At 38.3% G+C, this 21,254-nt stretch overlaps 5 protein-coding genes across 5 annotated transcripts; 3 read left to right on the top strand and 2 right to left on the bottom strand.

The window, feature by feature from the left end:
* Window positions 1-132: 132 nt before the first annotated feature.
* On the bottom strand, window positions 133-3,125 carry LOC137742521 (uncharacterized). The gene is made up of 5 exons (XM_068482410.1): window positions 2,774-3,125; window positions 1,444-1,985; window positions 1,142-1,288; window positions 642-866; window positions 133-557 (listed from the first exon to the last, which is right to left on the bottom strand). Exons 1-5 carry the CDS (start codon window positions 3,119-3,121, stop codon window positions 317-319), a joined length of 1,503 nt encoding a protein of 500 aa, XP_068338511.1. The 5' UTR covers window positions 3,122-3,125; the 3' UTR covers window positions 133-316.
* Window positions 3,126-4,413: 1,288 nt separating this feature from the next.
* On the top strand, window positions 4,414-7,776 carry LOC137741614 (ABC transporter G family member 26). The gene is made up of 9 exons (XM_068481311.1): window positions 4,414-4,623; window positions 4,863-5,146; window positions 5,283-5,438; window positions 5,518-5,701; window positions 5,950-6,234; window positions 6,317-6,601; window positions 6,681-6,965; window positions 7,074-7,181; window positions 7,507-7,776. The coding sequence occupies exons 1-9, from the start codon at window positions 4,414-4,416 to the stop codon at window positions 7,774-7,776; spliced, it is 2,067 nt and encodes a 688-aa protein (XP_068337412.1).
* Window positions 7,777-8,922: 1,146 nt separating this feature from the next.
* On the top strand, window positions 8,923-11,708 carry LOC137742204 (uncharacterized). The gene is made up of 2 exons (XM_068481996.1): window positions 8,923-10,914; window positions 11,362-11,708. The coding sequence occupies exons 1-2, from the start codon at window positions 9,055-9,057 to the stop codon at window positions 11,458-11,460; spliced, it is 1,959 nt and encodes a 652-aa protein (XP_068338097.1). The 5' UTR covers window positions 8,923-9,054; the 3' UTR covers window positions 11,461-11,708.
* A 459-nt stretch (window positions 11,709-12,167) lies between these two features.
* On the bottom strand, window positions 12,168-15,029 carry LOC137742460 (uncharacterized). Its single transcript, XM_068482334.1, has 8 exons — window positions 14,939-15,029; window positions 14,157-14,311; window positions 13,843-13,949; window positions 13,667-13,708; window positions 13,491-13,572; window positions 12,795-12,891; window positions 12,600-12,706; window positions 12,168-12,488 (listed from the first exon to the last, which is right to left on the bottom strand). The coding sequence occupies exons 2-8, from the start codon at window positions 14,285-14,287 to the stop codon at window positions 12,365-12,367; spliced, it is 690 nt and encodes a 229-aa protein (XP_068338435.1). The 5' UTR covers window positions 14,288-14,311; window positions 14,939-15,029; the 3' UTR covers window positions 12,168-12,364.
* A 1,091-nt stretch (window positions 15,030-16,120) lies between these two features.
* On the top strand, window positions 16,121-20,575 carry LOC137743611 (novel plant SNARE 11-like). The gene is made up of 11 exons (XM_068483536.1): window positions 16,121-16,215; window positions 16,423-16,612; window positions 16,712-16,804; window positions 17,419-17,512; window positions 17,662-17,699; window positions 17,947-18,035; window positions 18,925-19,004; window positions 19,123-19,179; window positions 19,287-19,379; window positions 19,473-19,547; window positions 20,155-20,575. Exons 2-11 carry the CDS (start codon window positions 16,536-16,538, stop codon window positions 20,242-20,244), a joined length of 786 nt encoding a protein of 261 aa, XP_068339637.1. The 5' UTR covers window positions 16,121-16,215; window positions 16,423-16,535; the 3' UTR covers window positions 20,245-20,575.
* The last annotated feature ends 679 nt before the right edge of the window (window positions 20,576-21,254 follow it).

The following is a 21,254-nucleotide window of genomic DNA, read 5'->3' as shown; positions in this document are numbered from 1 at the left end:
AAAAAAAAAACTAGGGTTAAAATTGTGTTTGGCAAATGAAAAAAAAAAAAGTTTTTTTTTTTTTTAATCAAAATCGTGGGTCCAAAACAACAGAAAGCAAAAACAACTCTACCTCTTCTTCTTAAAACAGCGTTTTTTTTTTTTTTTTTTTTCACAACACAGCAACCCCAAACTAACCCCTAGTAAGGTCACTGTGCTGGAAGAATTAGTACAAATATTTCAATGCTTCCTCTTAATAAATGAATACAATCAAGTAATTACTGTGTATAAATTCAAAACTGAAAGAAAGGATTATAGTTACAAAGAGTGCACTTATTTATCCTCTGAGACATTTCTCTACGTACTCATTTTCCCTCCTAATGGCATCGAGATCAGCTTGTAGTTTGTCAACATTTAAGCTTCGCGAAGCCATGGCTGCTAGCTTCTTCTCATGCTCACCCACTTCTCGTCGGGTTCTATCGGTTGCCAGGATTTTCTCACGAATTTGTTCGAAGCTCTCGTGGATGCTAGTGAGAAGCCTATAAGCCTGCCTCCCAACTGCATCTTTCTTTGCTTCTCTGCAAATAAGTACCGGGATGGACTTGTCAATGTCTTAACTGTGTACTTTTAAGGCACAGACGGTTTATGGGTAAATCTCGTACCTGAACACCATTTCATCTACAACAGCATACGTTCGATGAAGACGTTCTTGAATAGAATTACTCTCTAACTGAAGCTCCCTGGTGTCTTTTAAGATCTGCTCTATGTCAGCTTCTTGCTTCCGACTGTTCTTGGTGATCTCCTTTACCCTTTCAACGTAGGACCTTCTTGATGACAGTTTAGGCTGCTTCTCTAGATCCGTAGACAGTTTAGAAAGTTCCTCCTCCCTACCGAAAGACAAGACATCAATGATAAGCAAGCAACTGAAGTTGTGAAACTGATTAGTAAGTCGATGAAACAGACAATGGGCAATCTTTTATTACAATTTATACAAGAAAGTTCTAAATATCCCCTCCATCTTGTACCTTTAATAAAGAAATATGTTACTTTTTAAAAAAGTAAAGATTCCCAAACTTTATCATGAATCACAGAAGTTCCGAAGACAGCAGGAGCATATACAAATATGACCCAAAATGCAATTATTTAATTTTGAGAAACGTACCTTTTCTGAATTTCAGATAAGATGGATTCTTTTTCCAGTTCATAATCTTTCAGCTTTTGGAGCTTTTCCTGAGCGTATGGGTTGTTTGCATATACAGACTCCTGAAGACTTTTCATTTTCTCTTCCAAAGGCTTTCTGACTGCTTCCCTGCGAAAAATCATCGGTAACAGATGAAACAATACATACATAATATGCTGGCAAAGGTAGTACCATTTCCAATATTTATAAGTTTTTATAAAGGTAGATTTTAGTCCCGATATACAACTTAGTTGTCATGAACAATTTAAAGATTTACATCTTACCACTGTGATATCAACTCCCCAAGGTGATGCTTTCGAACATCTACTTGCTCATTAAGTTTCTCAAGGTGAAATTCAACAGAATGATGGACATCAAATGCCATATCTGCTGCTTCTTTTAACAATTTCAACTCTTCTTCAAGGTGTTCTAGTTCTGAAGTTTTTGCTTTAACCTCCTCCATGAGCAGTTGCTCCTGATTTTGCACTTTTTCAGTCGAATGATTCCCGCTAAATACATTAGTTCGTCTGTCCTTGTTGAATCCTTCCATGCTAGAGCTGCACACATCATTGACAGCGATTTCAGGCACTTCACCGATCAATGTGACTTTGTCCAATTTGGTTCGAGATTTTTCATGACTAAGATCTGGTCCCTCATCACGAGTTTTGTGGTCCTCCAAACTGCTTTGAAAGCCATCTTCTTTCACTTCCCTTTTATCACTGACACCCTTGGGACCAGCTTTTTCACCAACTTCAGACAAATCTGAAAGCCTCTCCACCAAGAATCTTATTAACTTGTATGAGTCCTCTTCAGACGGATACAAGAACTGCCGTAAGCAACACATATAGTCTGTTTCTAAGCATAATTTCAGAATAATAAGAATGACATGAACTACAATCAGAAGAAAAAGAACGCGCACACAAACACAAAACTTAAAACAAATTAGACAATCTCACATATTTCATATAGATTCAAATTAATATACTGGCAGTTAGTCAGTCACCATACAAATAAACCAAAACCAGAATTTAATCAAGACCGCAAAGTTAAACATGATTTCACTCAATCACAAAGGTCATAAACGAGAGTCTGGATGCTTTATTTCTGTTACTTTACATTCTCTCATTTTCTCAAGAAACAAACAACGAAACAAGAACTGCCGTAAGCAACACACATAAGAATGACAAGAACTACAATCGGAAGCAAAACAAAACACACACAAATTTTGACTCAAACAGGAAGCAATTACAATCACTCAGCTGCATATACTGGCAGTTCCAAGACGCCTTGGAAATTAATCAAGACTGCATATTGAATTCAAACATGACTCCACACCAAATGCCGGTCCCGAATTTACATATATAGTTCAGCGTCACTTCATTTGTATAGTTTTTAAGAAAAGCATGGCTGAATTTCATGGTTAATTTTGCATCTACATACCATAACACAAACATTATGACGTCAGTATATGCTTCTAGTTCATAAACACAATTCAATTCAATCCAATTCAGTTCTGTTAGTTTTTCTTCCACTTTATCACATTTTCTCGGGAAACAAACACCAAACAAGGAACCTAAAAATCGAAACTTGGCAAGCAAACGATGCGATTCTTACCTGATGGAAGCTGAGGTCCGCGAGGTAACCGAGGCTCTTGATCCCGGAAGCGATGTCCGTACAGAGCTTGAACTGGTCGCCGACGGAGGAGTCGGGGAGGGAGGTGGGAAACGGCGCGGTCCTGCCGATGAGGTTGAGAGACTGGGCGCAGATCGAGACCAAGGTCGCCGGCGTCAGGTCCTTGACAGACGACACGTCGTCCGGGAGGCAGACGCCGGAATTCTCCAACGACTTCAGCAGTATTTCCCGCGAATCTTCCATCACCGATATTTTCGAGGGAAAATCTGATGAGATTTTCTTGGATTTCGGGTTTTCAGTGTTAAGTGGTTGTTTGACTTCTTTGTACATGTTCCTTATGGTGTTCTGTTCGTTTGGCCCGAAAAGTGATTCGGCGTCGTTTCTTAAGCAACTTCGTATTTTCTTAATTAAAAAAAAATTGTTTTACGAATTTGGCCTAGGTCACATAATAAGTCCATTGTAATGGTGTTGTATCTAACGCTTCGTCAATGAGAGTCGAATCTGATACGTTTTTTTCTTAGAAAGGGAACGTAAGGTTATGACAGTTCACCCTTCTTGGGGTCGGGACAGAAGAATTTTTTCAATCTTCGTTGTCAACAATCGTGTGATTCACACTTTATAATTTGAATAAGTTAACATAGTCTAGTGAATCTTTCGTGAATGCTTGTCCATCATTCTGTAAGTTTTTTCGATCTTTCGAAAAAGTAGATTGTCATGACGAAGCCGTCAATTGGTCTCTTTTTAAAAGGAAATTATAAGGGCCGTGTATATCTATTTGGTTTAGGGTATGATTATAGAAGGAACAAATCAGAAAATCATAGTTCAAATGGGAGAAATTAAGCAATACAAGGGACTAGAACGTTAGATTCCTGAGAAGGAAATGACGTTTCTCCTATACCATGGCAAAATCTAAAATACAACCGGTTAGTTGTAAAAGTTATAGGTGTGAATGCTCATATGTTTTAGTCAAAGATGAAAGGTGAGGAAGACTTAAGAATAGTAGCATTGTTGTTGTTGTATGATGTTTTTCAAAAAACACTCATTTCACTTTTATGATTATTCACAGATATGACTTTATATAAGGAACATTTTGTGTATCATCACAATACACAGAAAAGAAAGAAAAAAAAAACAATAATATCAATATCTCTTCCTTCCTCTCTTTACCTGCAATCATTTTATGTTATCATTACGAAAATAAACAGTTTGATACATTGCACCCGCTTTGCTCTTGTCCCTAAAAAATATTATCTCTCTAACTTTTACTTACTTATAACACGGTTGTATATCTTTTTTTTAATCTCTCTCGTCATGTAATAAATCATGCAATAAAATCCCCTCCCAAAAGACGGTGTGCCACAAAGAGCTAATTCCTAGTCATGTTCTTGGTATGTTTACCAAAGCAAAATTTCATATTGGTTGCAATAAGGGTAAGAAATAAAGCAAGCTTGTCATGTCCAAAAACTAAGCACTGAAAGCATGTGGCTCACCAAACAACACCCTGCCTCGAAACTATATAGGCAAGCTTTTGGTTTGTTACAGTTGATTCACCTTCCATAAAAACACAGTTTGATCTTCTACCTAGCTCAGCTTGGTCCGGGTGGGCGCGGTGGTCCGAAAACATGGAAATTAGGGGAGAAGAAGAGATTGAAGACATTCCAATGTCACCCCCAACATTGGGGTCTATGCAGATTGCAGGGAGCAGTGGCTTTGGTCACAACCTAGAGTTCATGTCCCAAGCTTACCTCAGAAATAGGTACACGGAGATCGATATTGTAGAAGACGAGACTTCTAATGCCAACAGAGATGGCCCTCTTCCGATTTTTCTTAAGGTAGCAAAGTCCATGCAATTAGCTCTTTCGATTTTTTAAGATCAGACCGGAATTGTTATCAGTACTCCAAAACAGTCATACTGCACTTCTCCCTAATAAAAACAGACGAGTGGAAGGGCTACATGATGACTATTTTGGAGTGTGAATATTAATTAGCACCGCGTTTTAGTCCAGTTAAAACTATGGTGCATGTTTTTCTGTTGCTTATGATCTTTCATGTGCCTGTTTTTGCAACGCAGTTTGAAGATGTGGAGTTTAAGGTGAGAAACAGCAAAGCTTCGAGCAACACGGTGAAGGCAATGGTGTCGAAAGTAGTGTCGCAGCTTAACATGGAACATAACTACAAGCAGATATTGAAGGGGATAACAGGAAGTGTAGGGCCAGGGGAAATTCTTGCTCTGATGGGTCCTTCTGGCAGTGGGAAAACTACTTTGTTGAAAGTGATAGGAGGAAGATTACTAGACAACGTCAAGGGAAAAGTAACTTACAACGATATCCAATATAATCCAGCTCTGAAAAGGAGGTTAGCCAACTCTATGAATCTCCTCTATTTGCTCACGGCATAAAATTTTTCGTTCGAAACACGTAGATGATGTACCAATGTTGTGATCTTGATTTGGTTTTTTTTTTTTCTTTTTTTTTTTGGTTAAACTCAACAGGATTGGATTTGTGACACAAGATGATGTGCTGTTCCCACAATTGACAGTAGAAGAAACCTTAGTTTTCGCTGCATTTTTTCGGCTTCCAAGCACCATGACCCGACAAGAAAAATATGCGAGGGTGGAGATGATTGTAAAGGAGCTTGGTCTTGAAAGGTAGATTATATCTGCCTGAAATTTTGGCGAACCTCCGAACTTTACTTTTGTTCTAAATTTCTCTCCCATATGATCTTAGATGTCGTCACACGAGAGTAGGTGGAGGATTTATCAAAGGCATATCAGGAGGAGAAAGGAAAAGAACCAGCATAGGTTATGAAGTTCTTGTTGATCCTTCATTGTTGTTGCTTGATGAACCGACTTCCGGCCTCGATTCGACCTCAGCAAATAGACTTCTTCTGGTTCTTCAAGGACTTGCAAAGGTAACATAGTTTAAGTTTATTTTCATGTACCATTGTGATGAAAAAATAACCTAAATCTGGGAGCCAATCACTCACTGCTTTGCCTTTTGGGTTTTGACTTTCCTACGTGACAATGTGTGATTGACTTGAAATACTGTCATAGTGGCATCCCCCTTACATGGAAATTCCTTCTCCACTGTGACATAATGATCCTTGTGAATATTTGAACTTTGGAAGAAGTGCTAAAAGTCGCTTTTGGCGGTTTATAGGGTGGAAGGACAATAATCACAACAATCCACCAGCCATCTAGCAGAATGTTTCACACATTTGACAAACTTTTGCTAATATCAGAAGGCTACCCTGTGTACTATGGAAAGGCAGGAGAGTCTTTGGATTATTTTTCGTCTCTGAGATTCATCCCGGAAATTCCCATGAATCCTGCAGAGTTCTTAATTGATTTAGCCACTGGACAAGTTAATGGCATCAGTGTTCCTGAAGATCTCTTGGTGCCTCAAGAGCAAGGGACTCTTGACTCCGAAAAGGCTGTTGTCAAGGTATGATAACTACTACTTCAAACTTTCACGTAACTAAAATCTTTGTATCTTCCTCTCAACATTTGTTCTATGTTCATTATAGTACCTACAACTCAAGTACAAAACACTGCTGGAGACGAAAGAAAAGGAAGAGAATCATCGAGCAACGAAAACACCCGAACATCTACGAGTGGGTATTCAGGCGAAGAAAGATTGGACAATCACTTGGTGGGAACAGTTCACCATATTGTTCAAGAGAACATATAGAGAGAGGTGCAGGGATTACTTTGATAAACTAAGGCTAATTCAAGCTGTCGGAGTTGCAATCTTATTAGGTCTTCTTTGGTGGAAATCGAATACTGACACCGAGGCTCAACTCCGAGATCAGGTAAAATTCTCCATGATCCTGGTCACAAAAGAAATTAGAAAAACATACAAACCTCTCAATATGTAAAACATTCGTGCAGGTTGGCTTACTGTTTTACATCTGCATTTTCTGGACGTCTTCATCAATTTTCGGGGCAGTATATGTGTTTCCGTTCGAAAAGGTCTTCTTGGTGAAAGAAAGGAAAGCAGACATGTATAGATTGAGTGTATACTATGTTTGCAGCACTCTGTGTGACATGACGGCACATGTGTTGTATCCAACATTTTTCATGACCATCGTGTATTTCATGGCCGGCTTTATACGAACAGTTCCTTGCTTCTTCTACACATTGTTTGCCATATTATTGGTAGCTGTCACAAGCCAAGTAAGTCAAACTATCCAACAAAATTAAGTTATTTCATCGCGGAGATAGGTAGCAGTAGACTAAGAGCTAGTTGGTTATTTAATTTTGGTTTAATTATTTCCGATTTAGGGGGCTGGAGAACTGTTTGGATCTCTAGTTTTGAGTATTAGAAGAGCTGGAATGGTTGCCTCTCTGGTGCTAATGATGTTTCTACTCACAGGAGGCTACTATGTGCAGGTAATCTAAATCAACTTAACCTAATTTCGATGAACTGCATTTTCGGGCAGTCATTGTGTTTTGTCCCGAAATCACATCCACCGTGGTTTTAATCTGTCAATCTGGTCTCTACGTTTGGCATTTCAAGGGCAAACTTTTAACTTCTGCCAACTCGCTTGCACTACAAGTAACCTACTACATAGCCTCTTGCATGAACATCAGACAAAAATTTATGCAGTGGTTGAAGCTCTAATTAACTACATATATACATGTTTCTTTATTTAACAACTGTACGTCCATATATTTGAACATGTCACGCGATGCTACATGTTTGTTATGGTTGCAGCATATACCGAAATTTATCCAATGGTTGAAGTACTTATCGTTTATGTACTACGGGTTCCGGCTGCTGCTGAAAGTGCAGTATTCTGGAGACAAGTTATATGAGTGTGAAAGCAAAGGAGGGTGTAGGAAGCTGCAGAGCTCACCTTCATTTGACACGGTGAACTTGGATGGTGACATGAATGAAGTCTGGATTTTGCTGGCCATGGCAATAGGTTACAGAATTTGTGCCTACTTTTGCCTTCGTAGAAGAATTAGCATAAGCAATATGTAGCAGTGTAAATTCCAGAGATATATCTCCATCTTTCTATATTTCTCGTCATGAACCCAAGAATCTACCTTTTTTCCCAATTGCAAAGGTTCAAAGATGAACCTTTGGTGTTTGATTAATGGAATCTCTGAGTATCAATTGAATTAATTTACCTTCCTATTTTTCTGACGCAACCAAAACCAAATAAAGAAATCCCAACTATAAAAAGAGATCTCAAAATCGAATTTCTCATGCATTGTAACCACAAGTTATATTTTGCCTATTAGTTCCATTGATTTGTGAGATAGCCACCAATGTCATATACTTCCATTTTTTCTTTATGTATTCATCATTTTATGGATGTGTTGTTTAATGAGATAGCCGGTCATTTTCTTGGGGCTGCCATTGCAATATGGTTTATATATTTTGAGCAAATCAACTTCTAATTATTACAATAATTTGATCAAATGGATATCCTATTTAATTTATCGTTATAATAATAAGAGACTTATAACTCAAATATTAAAAATATTTAACCTTGCACTCGAGCCATATGTTTGATTTCTCACCTCTCCAATATTAGAACAATTATTGATATGTGGAGAGAAACTGATGTGTTGTATAAAATAGTGTCTCTAGCTTAGAGCTCTCTCCTCATCGACAATGTTGTGAGAGACACTTCCCTATATACAAAAATGTTACTGTAGTGGTATTCCAACTTCAATGTTATGAATTTTTACTTCTTCACGTAACAGTGCGTGATTGGTTTGAAATACCGTTACAATGACATTTCTGTCGTATGAAAGTCCTCTTCTCTAGACAAAATTGACCTTAACCTCATATCAGTTAGGAATCCATGATCAATTTCTAACCCTTGGATTACTCTATAATTAGATTAAAAAAATCTAGGATGGTGATTTGAGTTATACAACAACTTTACTCTTTTTAGTCGGCCTCTTTGACACGCCCTCCACAAACTATAAGAACAACACAGACTGACACTGTCACACATCATCCTCCTCCAGTTCTCCTCTTCCACACAGTTTATGGTCAATACCCCACCATTTCATCCTCCCACACCCCACCTGAGCTCTCTCTCTCCTCTCTCTCCCTCTCCTCTCTCTCTCTCTGTCATCCACTTAACTGCCCAATAATTCCCCACCTGAAGTTCTTATTCTCTCTGAGCTCTGTTTTTCTGCTCTCCAATCCAGCCCACCAACACAAAACAAAAAACCCAACATTTTAGAGCTTCAAAGATTCAAACTTTATCCTCTCTCTCTCTGACTTTCTCTCTCTAAAACGATGGCTTTAGTTGCCTACTCAGACCCAAGCTCCGAACCCCCCTCAGCAAACCCTGCTTGGCAAGACATGTTCCGATCAGCCTCAATCCGAAAATCCTCAACCCCAGAGCCCCAGCCGTCCGAACCCCAGGCACGGCCGCCCAAGGGCCCGCCAAAATCCGCCGACCCAGATCAGAAAACCCCCATCTCCGGCGATCCCCAGGTACGATTAGCCCTCTACATAACCATGGCCCACGCCGGCCTCGCCTTTACTATATTCATATTTTACGCCGTCGGCAAGCTGTTAGAGGAATACTTGCGGCCAATTCAATGGGCGGTGCTCTGCTCGATCCCTCTGAGAGGAATACAGCAAACCCTTGTGGGGTTTTGGTCGGAGCCCTTGAGGCTTGGCCTCACTGAAACTGTTCTGGCAGTTCCGGTGGCCATTTTTCGGGTTTTCGTAGGTACCCTTATCGAAATTAGGGAGGTTTGCTTTCGGGTTTTTCTCCGAAAACCGAAATCTGACTACAGGAGGAGGCACCGGAGTGAGTTCTCTAAGTTGTTGAGGTGGTTGGTGTCGTTTTGGATACTTATACTTGCTTATGAGAAAATTGGTGGTGTTGCTTCTCTGGCAATTCTTGGACTAGGCTTTATGTTTAGTGCCAAAGGCGTGGAGTCGACAATGTCAACTGTTTCCTCCTTGAGATGCAGTAGCTTTCGCCGTAGCCCGATTAGTGCGTTTTTCACCAGAAGGATATTGATAAGGTTGGAGACCATCGTTGCAATTGGGTTGATGTTTGCTATGATTTTAGGGTTTTTGGTTGGTGTCACCTTTTTTTCATATAAGATTGGGATCGAGAGCAAAGATGCAGTGATTTCGTTGAAGTTACATGTGGAAGAGAGCAATTACACGGAGAAGATTGGCGTTAAGCAGTGGATGGAGGAGAATGATGTGCCTGGAATGGTGGATAGATACACTTCGAAGTTTTATGAAACTGTGTCGGACCAGCTAGATAGTTTGGCGTTGCATTATAATATGACAGAATTGGCAACTGGAATTAAGCATTTTGTAGTAAGACAGTCTGCTAATTCTTCCGAGCCTTCAACAGCTTTAGCTAGCCCGTCTCAGTACACAGAGAAACTTGTGAGTTTGAGGGATCGGATTAGTAAGAGGGAATGGGGACTTATGTACACAGAGGTTGATGCAATTGTTAGGGAATTGGTAATCACCAGAGAGGATTTAGTTGAGAAGGCAAAAGGGTTTGCCATGCGAGGTATGGATGTATCACAGCGCATACTTGCTAGCAGTACATCAGTCCTTGGAGGCAGCGCAAAATTCATGTTCTCTATCGGTAGTTCCATTGTTTCTGGAGCAGCTGAGGTTTTCAATTTTGTGTCTCAGTTAATGGTGTTCTTCTGGCTATTGTATTATCTGATCACATCCAAATCTGGCGGAGTGACTGAACAAGCAATGAGTATGCTTCCAATTTCAAAGTCCGCGAGGGTTAGATGTGTTGAAGTTCTTGATAATGCTATATCCGGTGTTCTTTTGGCTACAGCCGAGATTGCAATTTTTCAGGGATGTCTCACATGGCTTTTATTGACGCTATTCAAAATACATTTCTTGTACACGTCCACCATTCTTGCAATCCTCAGTTCTGTGCTACCAATCTTTCCATTGTGGTTTGCAACCATCCCTGCAGCTCTGCAACTGGTGCTGGAAGGTAGATATATAGTAGCCATTACCTTGTCCGTTATTCATCTCGTGCTTATGGATTACGGAGCGTCTGAAATTCAGGAGGACATACCTGGGGGCCATAGTCAATATCTTACCGGACTCAGCATCATCGGTGGAATGACTTTGTTCCCATCCGCATTTGAGGTAAATATACCATGGATGATGACTTTGGGTTTACTTTACAAAATAAACCAATTTAAGTGTTTAGCTAGTTTCGAGTTTTACTTTACAAATACGCGAATTGAAGTGTTTAGCTAGTTTCAAACTTACATGTTTTTTTAACTGGATTCGAGGAAGAAATTCTCTTTCCAGTTTCGACAAATCAAAAACTTAAGTTCATCATTCTGGAACAAAATTTTTGAAACAATCTTCATTACACTGGGGAGATTCATGCAATGTTGATAACCAGATAGGTTAAAGGTTCATATATTTAGCCAGATCACATAACCTTTTCAACTTTGTCATCCTTGACCATTACATGATGATACCTAGTCCATTTCTGTTGTCGATACCTAGTCCATTTTCTGTTGTCGATACATCCATTCACTTCTTAACATGCTCCCGATGAATGTTGGACTGTATTGTTTGCAGGGTGCAATTATGGGTCCGCTCATAACAACGGTCGTGATTGCTATTAAGGATTTGTACGTGGAATTTGTTCTGGACGAAACCAAGGATAAAGCCGAGTAGAAGGCATGTTTGCTCCTTTTCCCGCAGTTTCTATTTATTTGTTGGCAGCTTACTCTGAAGTATGCAAGCACATTATTCATTGTATCTTAATTTATGCCATCTGAGGCAGGCTGTTGTGTGTTAATTTTTTTTTTCTTTTTCATATGTATTTTCTGTATATTTATGAGTTCATCTCTATCGGATTGGTTTCTGTATATGTATCCTATCAATTGCTGGCAATGGAATGAAATTTTGTAGATTTTATCTAATACCAGTATCGTCGGGTCGATGATATCCTTTGCTGTTGAGCTTTTTTTTTTTTTTTTTTTTGTGGAAACTAGGAATAACATTCCAAGACCAAGAAGCCAAAAGTACAAGAAAGCCTACAAAGAGGCAAACACCAAGGGGAAGGCAGAACGAAAATGACAGCGATGAAAGGGGATACAACCAGAAGACGCATCAACCAAGTTGAGCGTCACTCCAAACACCACCCCAACAAATCAATGCGGACAGGGAAGATCATCCTTGTTCAAAACGTGAACCAACGAAGATGGGGGCTGATTGGTGCTGTTTTATAAACCATTCATTTCATCCCTGGCGCATCAAAACTCATAAACTCGAGCCCTCGTGTTTATCAGTACTTTCGGGACCTCAAAACTCATAAACGCGTCCTTAGGGACACTGTTTCGTAAAAGCGATTTACGTAAACAGAGATATACAAACAAATAGAAGCGAGTATAAACAATCGCATTACCAAATTCAAGAAATTCATAAGCAGGTAACACTCAATCTCAAGATCCAGCTTGCATCTTTAATGTGCATTCAATTCCAACATTACAGTACATACAACCGTTAAAGACGAAAAGTTTCTTTGGTCTTCGATACTTCAGGGTTACATCTCAAGAGAGCGATTGATTTCAAGGTCTTACTTCATGTATTTCTGCAGAAATTTGCGGTGAAAGTCACTCCTGACGGTATCATTGATGAAGCGCTTAGGAGTCTTGGTTTCACCACGGGCCTGGTTCTTGAACACCACATCGTCATCCCATCTGCGCCAAAAGATCCACAAAGAAGAGAGCTATTAGAGAAGTGACCGAATGGAACCACTGGAAAATCCTAACTTGATCACAGAACAAGCTAGGAGTAGAATCTTGACTAACCTTCTTTTCACACTAAACGATGCGGGTGCTGCACCATTAAGCAATGGGTTTCCTCGGAGAAGCTCTGCTTCCTTGACTTTAAGCTCTTCCTCCCTCTCTAATCGTTCCTGTGGAAGCATAAAGTACAATTTTTGTTATATTCAGTGATATCAAAGCAATTGATAATTCCGTCACATCACTTCATTGAAAGCTCACCTTCCGTAACTTCTCCTCTGCTTTTTCCTTCTTTATTTGTTCAAGCTCAGCCAGTAGAGCTTCCATGTCATCCTCCTCGTCATCGTCATCTTCACCACTATAATCAAAGTAATTGTTCCACATATATTAGGGAAACACGTAGTAATATCATTACACCTCAAGAAATGGGTTGAACTATAAAAGCAAAGGTAAAATTACTACCAACAAATTAAAGGCTTGTTATTAGTCTGTAAGTATCTATTTTTGAGATGCCGATATTGTTATCGTTTCAAATGGAAAGTCGGCAACCATGAAGTTACATAACTACACAAACGAACCCCTACCATAAATGGATGTAATATTTACATAGAAAAGTCCAAACTAAACTGTAAGCAGACAAGTCATGAGTGATTGTAATAAACCATGAAATTCTGTGCATTGTTCTCCAGTTTGGAGTTAAGCTAATAAAGCCCATCGCAACCATGAAAAAAACAAACTGGAACACATAACTGTTCATCTAGTCAATACATAATGCCTTATAAACAATTCTTCTTGCTTAAATTCACAAAACCATTAGAGTTATATTTTATATATCCAAGCATGTCTTGCATCAGAAGATTTGATAGAACTTTAATAATTCAACATCAAAGCTACGCTAGCACTTGACCGAAACTATTTATACATTTGGATTCGAATATATCTGCAAAGAATACTGACCTTTCATCATCACTTTGAGCTTCCACGTCAGAATCATCAGCATCTATATTACGTGGCACAATTTCAGTGTCCCTTCTGCCCCCTATGAGCAAAAATATTTTTAGTTAGTAATTGAGCATTACTTATTTATCAACTTGCTACCTCAAAATGTAAAATATAAGATTTAGAATATACACCTTCCAACAACAGCTGGTTTCCCCTCCTGCGATCTCTGTCATCTGCACAATGCACATATCAATTAGAAACGATGAGGAAATAACATCACATCCCCTATAGACTCGAGAAATAGAAAAAAAAGAACTAGTCAACCCGCCCCCAAGTGCTTGTAAAAAATCTGAGGAAGATATCATACAACTATAAGATTTATCCTTTGATGAATAATGCTTTCTTTCGCTCTCTTCCAGTTCCTCCCGGAGGTTCTTCTTTTGCAACTCATCCTGGGTGTCTTGCCCCGGCTTTCTGTATACACGCATACCAAGAAAGGCAAAGTCCAAAATTAGAATCCCAGGAAAACCCACTCACATATTACCATAACCAGAAAGATAAACAGAACAACGGAAATTTGGAGGGGAAAAAGAGGTATAAACACATGCAGAGTTGCATTGTACATGATGCACTCTAAAAATGTTTAACACGCATAAGAATCAGTAACAATGACAAATCTACCTGGGCTTTAGAGATGTATGGGCAGCCATATCCCTGGATGAGTATTTCTGTGATGGTCCAAAAATCCGAGTACCACCTTGTTCATCACCACCTTTCGCAGGTGCCCACGTGGGTCGAGCAGCCGTCGTCATGTCTTCTAACTGTCTTTACAACACCTGATAACCAAACAATAAGCACAACATCCAACAATCATCCACAAGCCTGCAATGACTTCGTACACTCGCAGAATGCTCATCACATACATCTGAGTGCAACGAGCACATCAAAATACAGTGACTACGTTCGTACATATAAACGGGAAAGAGAGTATTCAAATTCAAGTTCAAGTTCATTTCCTATAAATAAAAAACACACACCAATTCGACAATGGTGCTCTTTTCCTAGTGGTGGAACGACAAAAACAAAGCCGATGATGCGGAATGATTCTAGCAAAACACCCAATAAAAACCGAACCCAAATTCGAGTTAATGAAACCCAAAATTTCAATTTCTCTTCGTTTTCATGCTTTTCTCAGCAACCAATCAAACAAATTCATGAAAGATTATATAAAGTAACCAGATGGTTAACAATCCCATCTTAATTTCCCCAATTCTTCGAACAAAATTTTGAATTTCTATCAGGTTTTTTTTCTCAGCATCCAAACGTAAACCTAAACAAAATCGGGATTTGTTTCTAGAATTCAATAATTTTAAAAGTACAAAAATTGGCACGAACAATCGATTGAATACATGGGTAAATAAATGAATTCGACTTCCTAATTGATTGGAAATTAGGGTTTTTACCTGGTTGAATTTTCGTTCTTCGAATTGACTCAGACCAGACAGAGAAGCTAGCTGTTTCCGAACAAATGAGGAAGAACAAAGAAAACGAAGCGTTTTGTAGTTTGTAAACATATAAGAAAGAATGGCGGCGGTGCCGGGTTAGGCCCCCGGGTTTTTATTCGGGTTGGGCCATACTTTTTTTCTTTTACTTCTATTTAATGAACCTTGTTCCAATGGGCCTTCTTAGTGAAAATCATTTTCCTAGTCATTTTAGTCATTTCCGAATCACTTTTTCTGTACCAGTTAGGTGGAATTCTGAGTGGGAAAGAGGGTGAGAAGTCTTGAATTCGAGTGAAGAGGATCATAAAGGTGCTTGATTTTCACCATAACATAAAAAAACACTTGAGAGATGATTCTCATTCGATACTATAAATTCGTTATACATCTAATATTTGTGAGCTTTAAAATGCAATGTCAACCAGTAAGACTTGTTGTGTTATTGTTACATGTGATAATTTTTCGAGTAGAAACTTCTACACACAATGCACAACTAAATGGAATAAGGGGGAAAATGAACCTCATTCCTTTTTTTCACATTTGTTTCTTTTGCGCCCACTGACTATAAATTTTTTACTGAAAGACAAATTATTTAAAAGTGGTAAAATATATTTATTATCTAAAAGGAAATTCAAGCATTATCCATTATTCTTTTTACAAACATAAAAATTCTTTTTTAGAATTAGAAAAGTACTAGAAATTAAAATTTTATAGCCCTTCCTTATGTACCACCACTATCTCCAACTTTCTATTTTTACAAATTGAAAAAAAATGTATAAGTTCATATGCTTAGAATTTCTTATTTTCAACCTTAATATCCTTGCAACCGACCACCTGTGAATGCAGGTTGTCCTCCATGGAAAGGGATCCTCTTTGGATCCCTTCTATTAAATTCACCAATCCGAGTTTTTGAAATTTGATCAAACGGCTAAAGTTATTATAATTTTTAAAAATGGCCTATGTTTTGAACCGTTAGATTAAATTTCAAAGACTCGAATTGGTAGATTTAATGGAATGAATCCGGAGATGATCCATTTCCGTCCTCCATTTTATTGATGGGAAAGGCACGTGCATTACACGTGATCATTTAAAAAACTTGGCGCATTTGGTGCTCCGGTAACACAGTTGGAGGTCCCTCGATTTGCGCGCTCTTGTTCGTTTTTTGTTTCTGTTCGGAAACAGCTAAGCTTTCTCTCTCTGGTCTGCTCCGAGTCAAATCGAAGAACCCAAATTTCAACCAGGTAAAAACCCTAATTTCCAATCAGTAGGAACTCAAATCCAATTGAAATTTACCTATCTATTCAATCGTTTTGTGTCCTCGATCCCCGTCGCAGCCCACATTGCCCCGGATCCCACCGCCGCATTTCTAATTTTTGATTCGACTGTTCTTGGAAGTTGTCTGAATGCGATTTGATTCTTTGTTTTAACATTCGGTTTGATTTGGTCAGCGGTTCGAAGCTGATTGGATTTGATTGGGAAATTTCTGAGGATCTGAGTTTTGTAATGATTTGAAGGTGTTTGGGAAATTGGATTGGATTGGATTATTTTGTATTAGAGAGAGATGGATCCGTTATCTTCAATCAGCGAAGAGCTAGCGGAGATCGACGGACAAATCACCGACATTTTGCGCGCATTATCGTAAGCATCTGTTTGGCTTTTGATCGAATTTCTGATTATTTTATGGTTCCTGAAGAGTACAGGCTTTCTAATACTCTTACGTGTTTGAATTTATGGCAGAAATGGGTTTCAGAAGCTGGAGAAGATTAAGGACTCAAATAGGCGGAGTAGGCAACTGGAAGAGCTCACTGAAAAGATGCGAGACTGTAAGAGGTAATTTAGTTTTCACAGTTTCATCCTCTTTGTTTCTTGTCTCGCTTAATGTGGGTTAATGTGGTGCAAAACTGAGCGCAGTGGCGTTCTAGGATTCATACAGCCGACCACACGTAGTGGGGTAAGGCTTGGTTGTTGTTGTCGTCGTTGTTATTGTATAAGTTGGTGAATTTCTGTGCTGAGAGTTATTGAATGGTAAATTGGGTTTTTGATTGTGATGGGAGGTAATGCAATTGAATTAGCTTAAATATCAGCAGATGGGTAGTTGACCAAGAAATAAATGAGTTTCAGTCCACTAAGCTCCATTAGATCTTGATGTTATAGAATTTTGTTCATTTCAATATTAAGGGTTCGATTTTGACTTATGTATTGACATGCCATTTGAGAAACAAGTGCTATAATCTTATGGAACCCTGCTTAGTTTACTTCTTTTGGACAGCATATGGGGTTTCCTGCCATCGATTTTCTGGCATTCATCTGTAGGAGATGCGGCTTGAGAAGGAGTGCCTAACATAAACTGACACTATTCAATGTCTCGAGGCCAATTGCCCGCTACGTCCCCATCCAATTCAAGTTCTTTCTGTTAATAAGGTTATATGTTGTGTTGTTTTCAGGCTTATCAAAGAATTTGACAGAGAAGTGAAGAATATGGAAAGAATAAATGATCCAAATACCAGTAGAATGCTGAATGAGAAAAAGCAGTCGATGGTGTGTTTTCAATCCTTACTTTATTTCTGGAGTCTGCTATGCTTACTTTTTATTCCTTTTCTAATTTCCTTTGTTGTAATTGTCATCTTGTATCTATTAATTGTTTTTACCACGTTACACGTGTGTTAATAGTTTTAACTTTTATGCAGATTAAAGAGTTGAATTCATATGTGGCTCTGAAAAAACAGTAAGTTAGCATCAGCAAGAAATTACATTAATTGATTCACCATCATTTTTTAATAGAAGAAGAAGCCTAAGTTGTACTATACAGGAAAATAATTTGTTTTTATTATTTGTTGAAAAAGAACTATATTATTGTCCCATTGGACGATCAAAGTACTGGTTTATATTTGGGTCAAAGTTGTTTTCTAAATTGAAGATATATATTTTTCTTAAAAGAATTTATAAAAACATTTGGTGTGCCTTTGGTACAGGTATGCATCAAACCTTGACAACAAGAAAATTGATCTCTTTGATGGACCGGCCGAAGACTTGGGGGAACAGAATGTCTTGCTAGCCTCGGGTAACATGAAATCCAGCCCCGTATACTGTTGCACTAATTATGGGTTTAACAATTCACTATCAACATATTACCCATCTGCTGAGATGCTATGGTTTTATATATAGCTCTCACAAGAATGCTCTTGTACATGCACACATGTGCTCACTCACACATACAGACACTCATACAACTATATAGTGGATGCCATAACGTCCTGCATAGTTGATGTGGAAAGGAAAAAATACACACTTGAGGGGCACTAATTGAAATGCAAAATTTCCTTATACACTTGAGGGACACTTGAGGGGCTCAAAAGGACACCACATACAACCTTTTACCTCTTTTCCTCTATTTGTTTGGTTTCATTATATATATGGTTTGGTGGTCTTTATGTATGTGCTTTGTCACAACTCTAAGTTGGAGCTCATTAAATCAATTGTAGATAAATTTGAATACCAAAGTACTTGTCTTGTCTACATTCACTGATAACATTGAGAAATAGTAGGAAGTGTATTCCCATCCTGGAATGAATTGTATGCAGTAATTCACCATTGAAAACAGTGACTGCATAATGGATGTATGCCTTTGGTAACCAATTACACATGTGCCTTTGGTATAGGGTTAGAGGTTAAACTTGATATCATAAAAAAAAATAAAAAAAAATAAAAAAAAAACTAAGCATATTAACTTTTAGAGAAGTTCCTAAGAGAAATGTATTTAGGTAATAACTCTGACATTAGTATTTTGTTTAGATGGAATGCTGAAAATGAATGATGCATTTTGTTGAACGTTCAGAAACTCTGGAAACTCTGCTTGATATAACAAGTCATACAATGTTGTCTTACCTGAAAGACAATAAACATATATTCCATATGAGTTATTTGTTAACTGGAGTCCATATGTTTGGCAGCTATGACGAATCAACAACTTATTGATAATGGAAACCAAATGGTGGATGAGACAGATCAAGCCATTGAGAGATCAAAGAAGGTGGGTGCATCTGCAAAAGATCGATTTGATTATTCAAAGAAAACCTTTGTTCCTGCTATCAGGCGTTGTTAAAAGTGATTCATGTATAACGTTTCTTTGTGTTCCTGTTTTGTAATAGGTTGTTCATGAAACCATCAATGTTGGAACAGAGACAGCACAAGCTCTCAAGGCTCAAGTATGTAGTATTCAATTATGTTTCCTCATATTCCTTGTAGAAATTGGAGAGGCATGGTAACTAAAGTTTTTTTTTTTTTATTTTTTTTTTATTTTTTACGTGTTTAGACGGAACAAATGAGCAGGATAGTCAACGAGCTGGACTCTATACATTTCTCAATCAAGAAAGCTTCTAAGCTGGTCAGGGAAATTGGTAGGCAGGTCATTTTCTGAATTATTCACTTTCTTTTTCCATATGTTGATGATATTTGCTACTTTTATTACTCATTATGATTGTTTTTTCTTTCCTGTTAGGTTGCAACTGATAGATGTATTATGGGATTACTCTTCTTGATTGTCGTCGGAGTCATAGCCATCATTATTGTGAAGGTATGAATATGCTTGCTTCTAGTTTTGTTACCAATGTGTATTAAATTAAATTCCATCTACTTAATTGTGTTCTTAATTTTTTTACGAAGTGTAGCCTGATAGATGCTAGAGAAGTATTGTTTTTAGCCTCCTTTATTGCTGCTGACACCACTCAGGTTATTTGCTTTTGTATGCTGAAAATCGATCCCCGATCTTCATTTGCATACAACATTTTTAGTGCTTCGATGCAGTTTCTTTTTCTAAATACTTGAAGTATGCCTTGTTTGTTTGAAATTTTAGAAGTACATACGATGCTTCTGAAAGCAGCATATCCTAGACTTGAAAGCAAGTAATACTTTGGAAGCGATAAGGTGTACTTGAATGTCTCTACTTGGTTGCAAGTATTCTTCTGAAATAATTTCCGACTAAATCTTTGTTTAGATTTTGAGTTTCCTAGTTACCTAGTTCGGCAATGAACTAATTTGCCTTTGATTATGGAGTAATTGTTTCTTCTATTTCTTTTAACTTACGTAGAGTTTTAAGTGAATTTGAGAAACTTAGTTCCCGTTTATTAACAAGAGTGCCTGGTGGATACATGGTTCAATTGTTTTTATATCTTAAATTTCAGCTGGTTCATCCAAACAACAAGGATATTCGAGATATTCCTGGATTAGCCCCTCCCGCAATGACTCGAAAGCTGCTGTGGAATTCTTATTGACGAGAGCTCAAAATAGACCGTGTCATGAGATTGCCAAGATGGTTCGCATCATACTCAAATGAATGTTAAACTTTCACCTTGTGATGCCGTTCTTGGCGCTGTTTTACGGAGCAGAAATGAAAACTTTATCCCCTCAAGTTTTGCTTTGGAGACGGGCTGGTTTTCTAGGAAGCAGCCTCGCTACTGTTGTTGTGCCGTTCTTATCATTGTTTCTTCCGTGACTGTAATACGATGTGTATTTTAGGTTGTATCGATTCTCATACATTACCTTGTAATTGTGTAATCACACTGTTTGGTAAATTATTTCATGTACCAAAATTAATATCTTGTTTCTGGCTAACATCGTTCGTCGATTTAGATACCTTTTCATGAATATTCAGTCATTGACTCAATGCTCCTTGCAAACTTTCCAGTAGACATCGCTGGAATACTGCACGCATTGTGCGGCATTTTCAAGCCGACGAAAACATACAGGCGATCAGAGATGATTTGCATTCTTGTGGCGTTGGGATATGAATAAAACATGGATGATGAGTGATCTCTGAATTCCTCTTATGTTGTATGGTGGCTGAAATCAAAAACCAAAAAAGAAAGATACCGAATTTGGTGTCATAGAATCCTTGATTACCATCCTTCACTTAATGCTAGTGGTTATATCACAAAAGTTCCCGGTAATATGAGAAATGAATTTTTCCCATTTAAACTGTATTAATTTGTTATATCTCCGATGTAGGACTCAATTCTCTGTTGTGTTTTAGTTTTTGTGTCTGTAGTTGACGAGAAACTCTAAGATTCAATTTTCGGACTAACTCACCAATACGGACCCGAGCCAAAACAAAAAACACTCACCTACCCCACCTTCCTGATTTGTCATGCTAACCTGGCCCACTTTTAGTCCCCGTCTCACCCCTCTTTCTTCTCAAACAATCCAGATTGGGGGTGTGTCGTACCCAAGGGAATTGGATCCACTCCAGACAAGGTCCGAAGCTTAGGGATCAATTCATTTGAAC

This window comes from Pyrus communis, chromosome 8 (assembly GCF_963583255.1).
Source record: "Pyrus communis chromosome 8, drPyrComm1.1, whole genome shotgun sequence".
NCBI lineage: Eukaryota > Viridiplantae > Streptophyta > Magnoliopsida > Rosales > Rosaceae > Pyrus > Pyrus communis.
The sequence above is the reverse complement of the archived record's forward strand: the minus strand, read 5'-3'. Positions and strand labels throughout refer to the sequence as shown.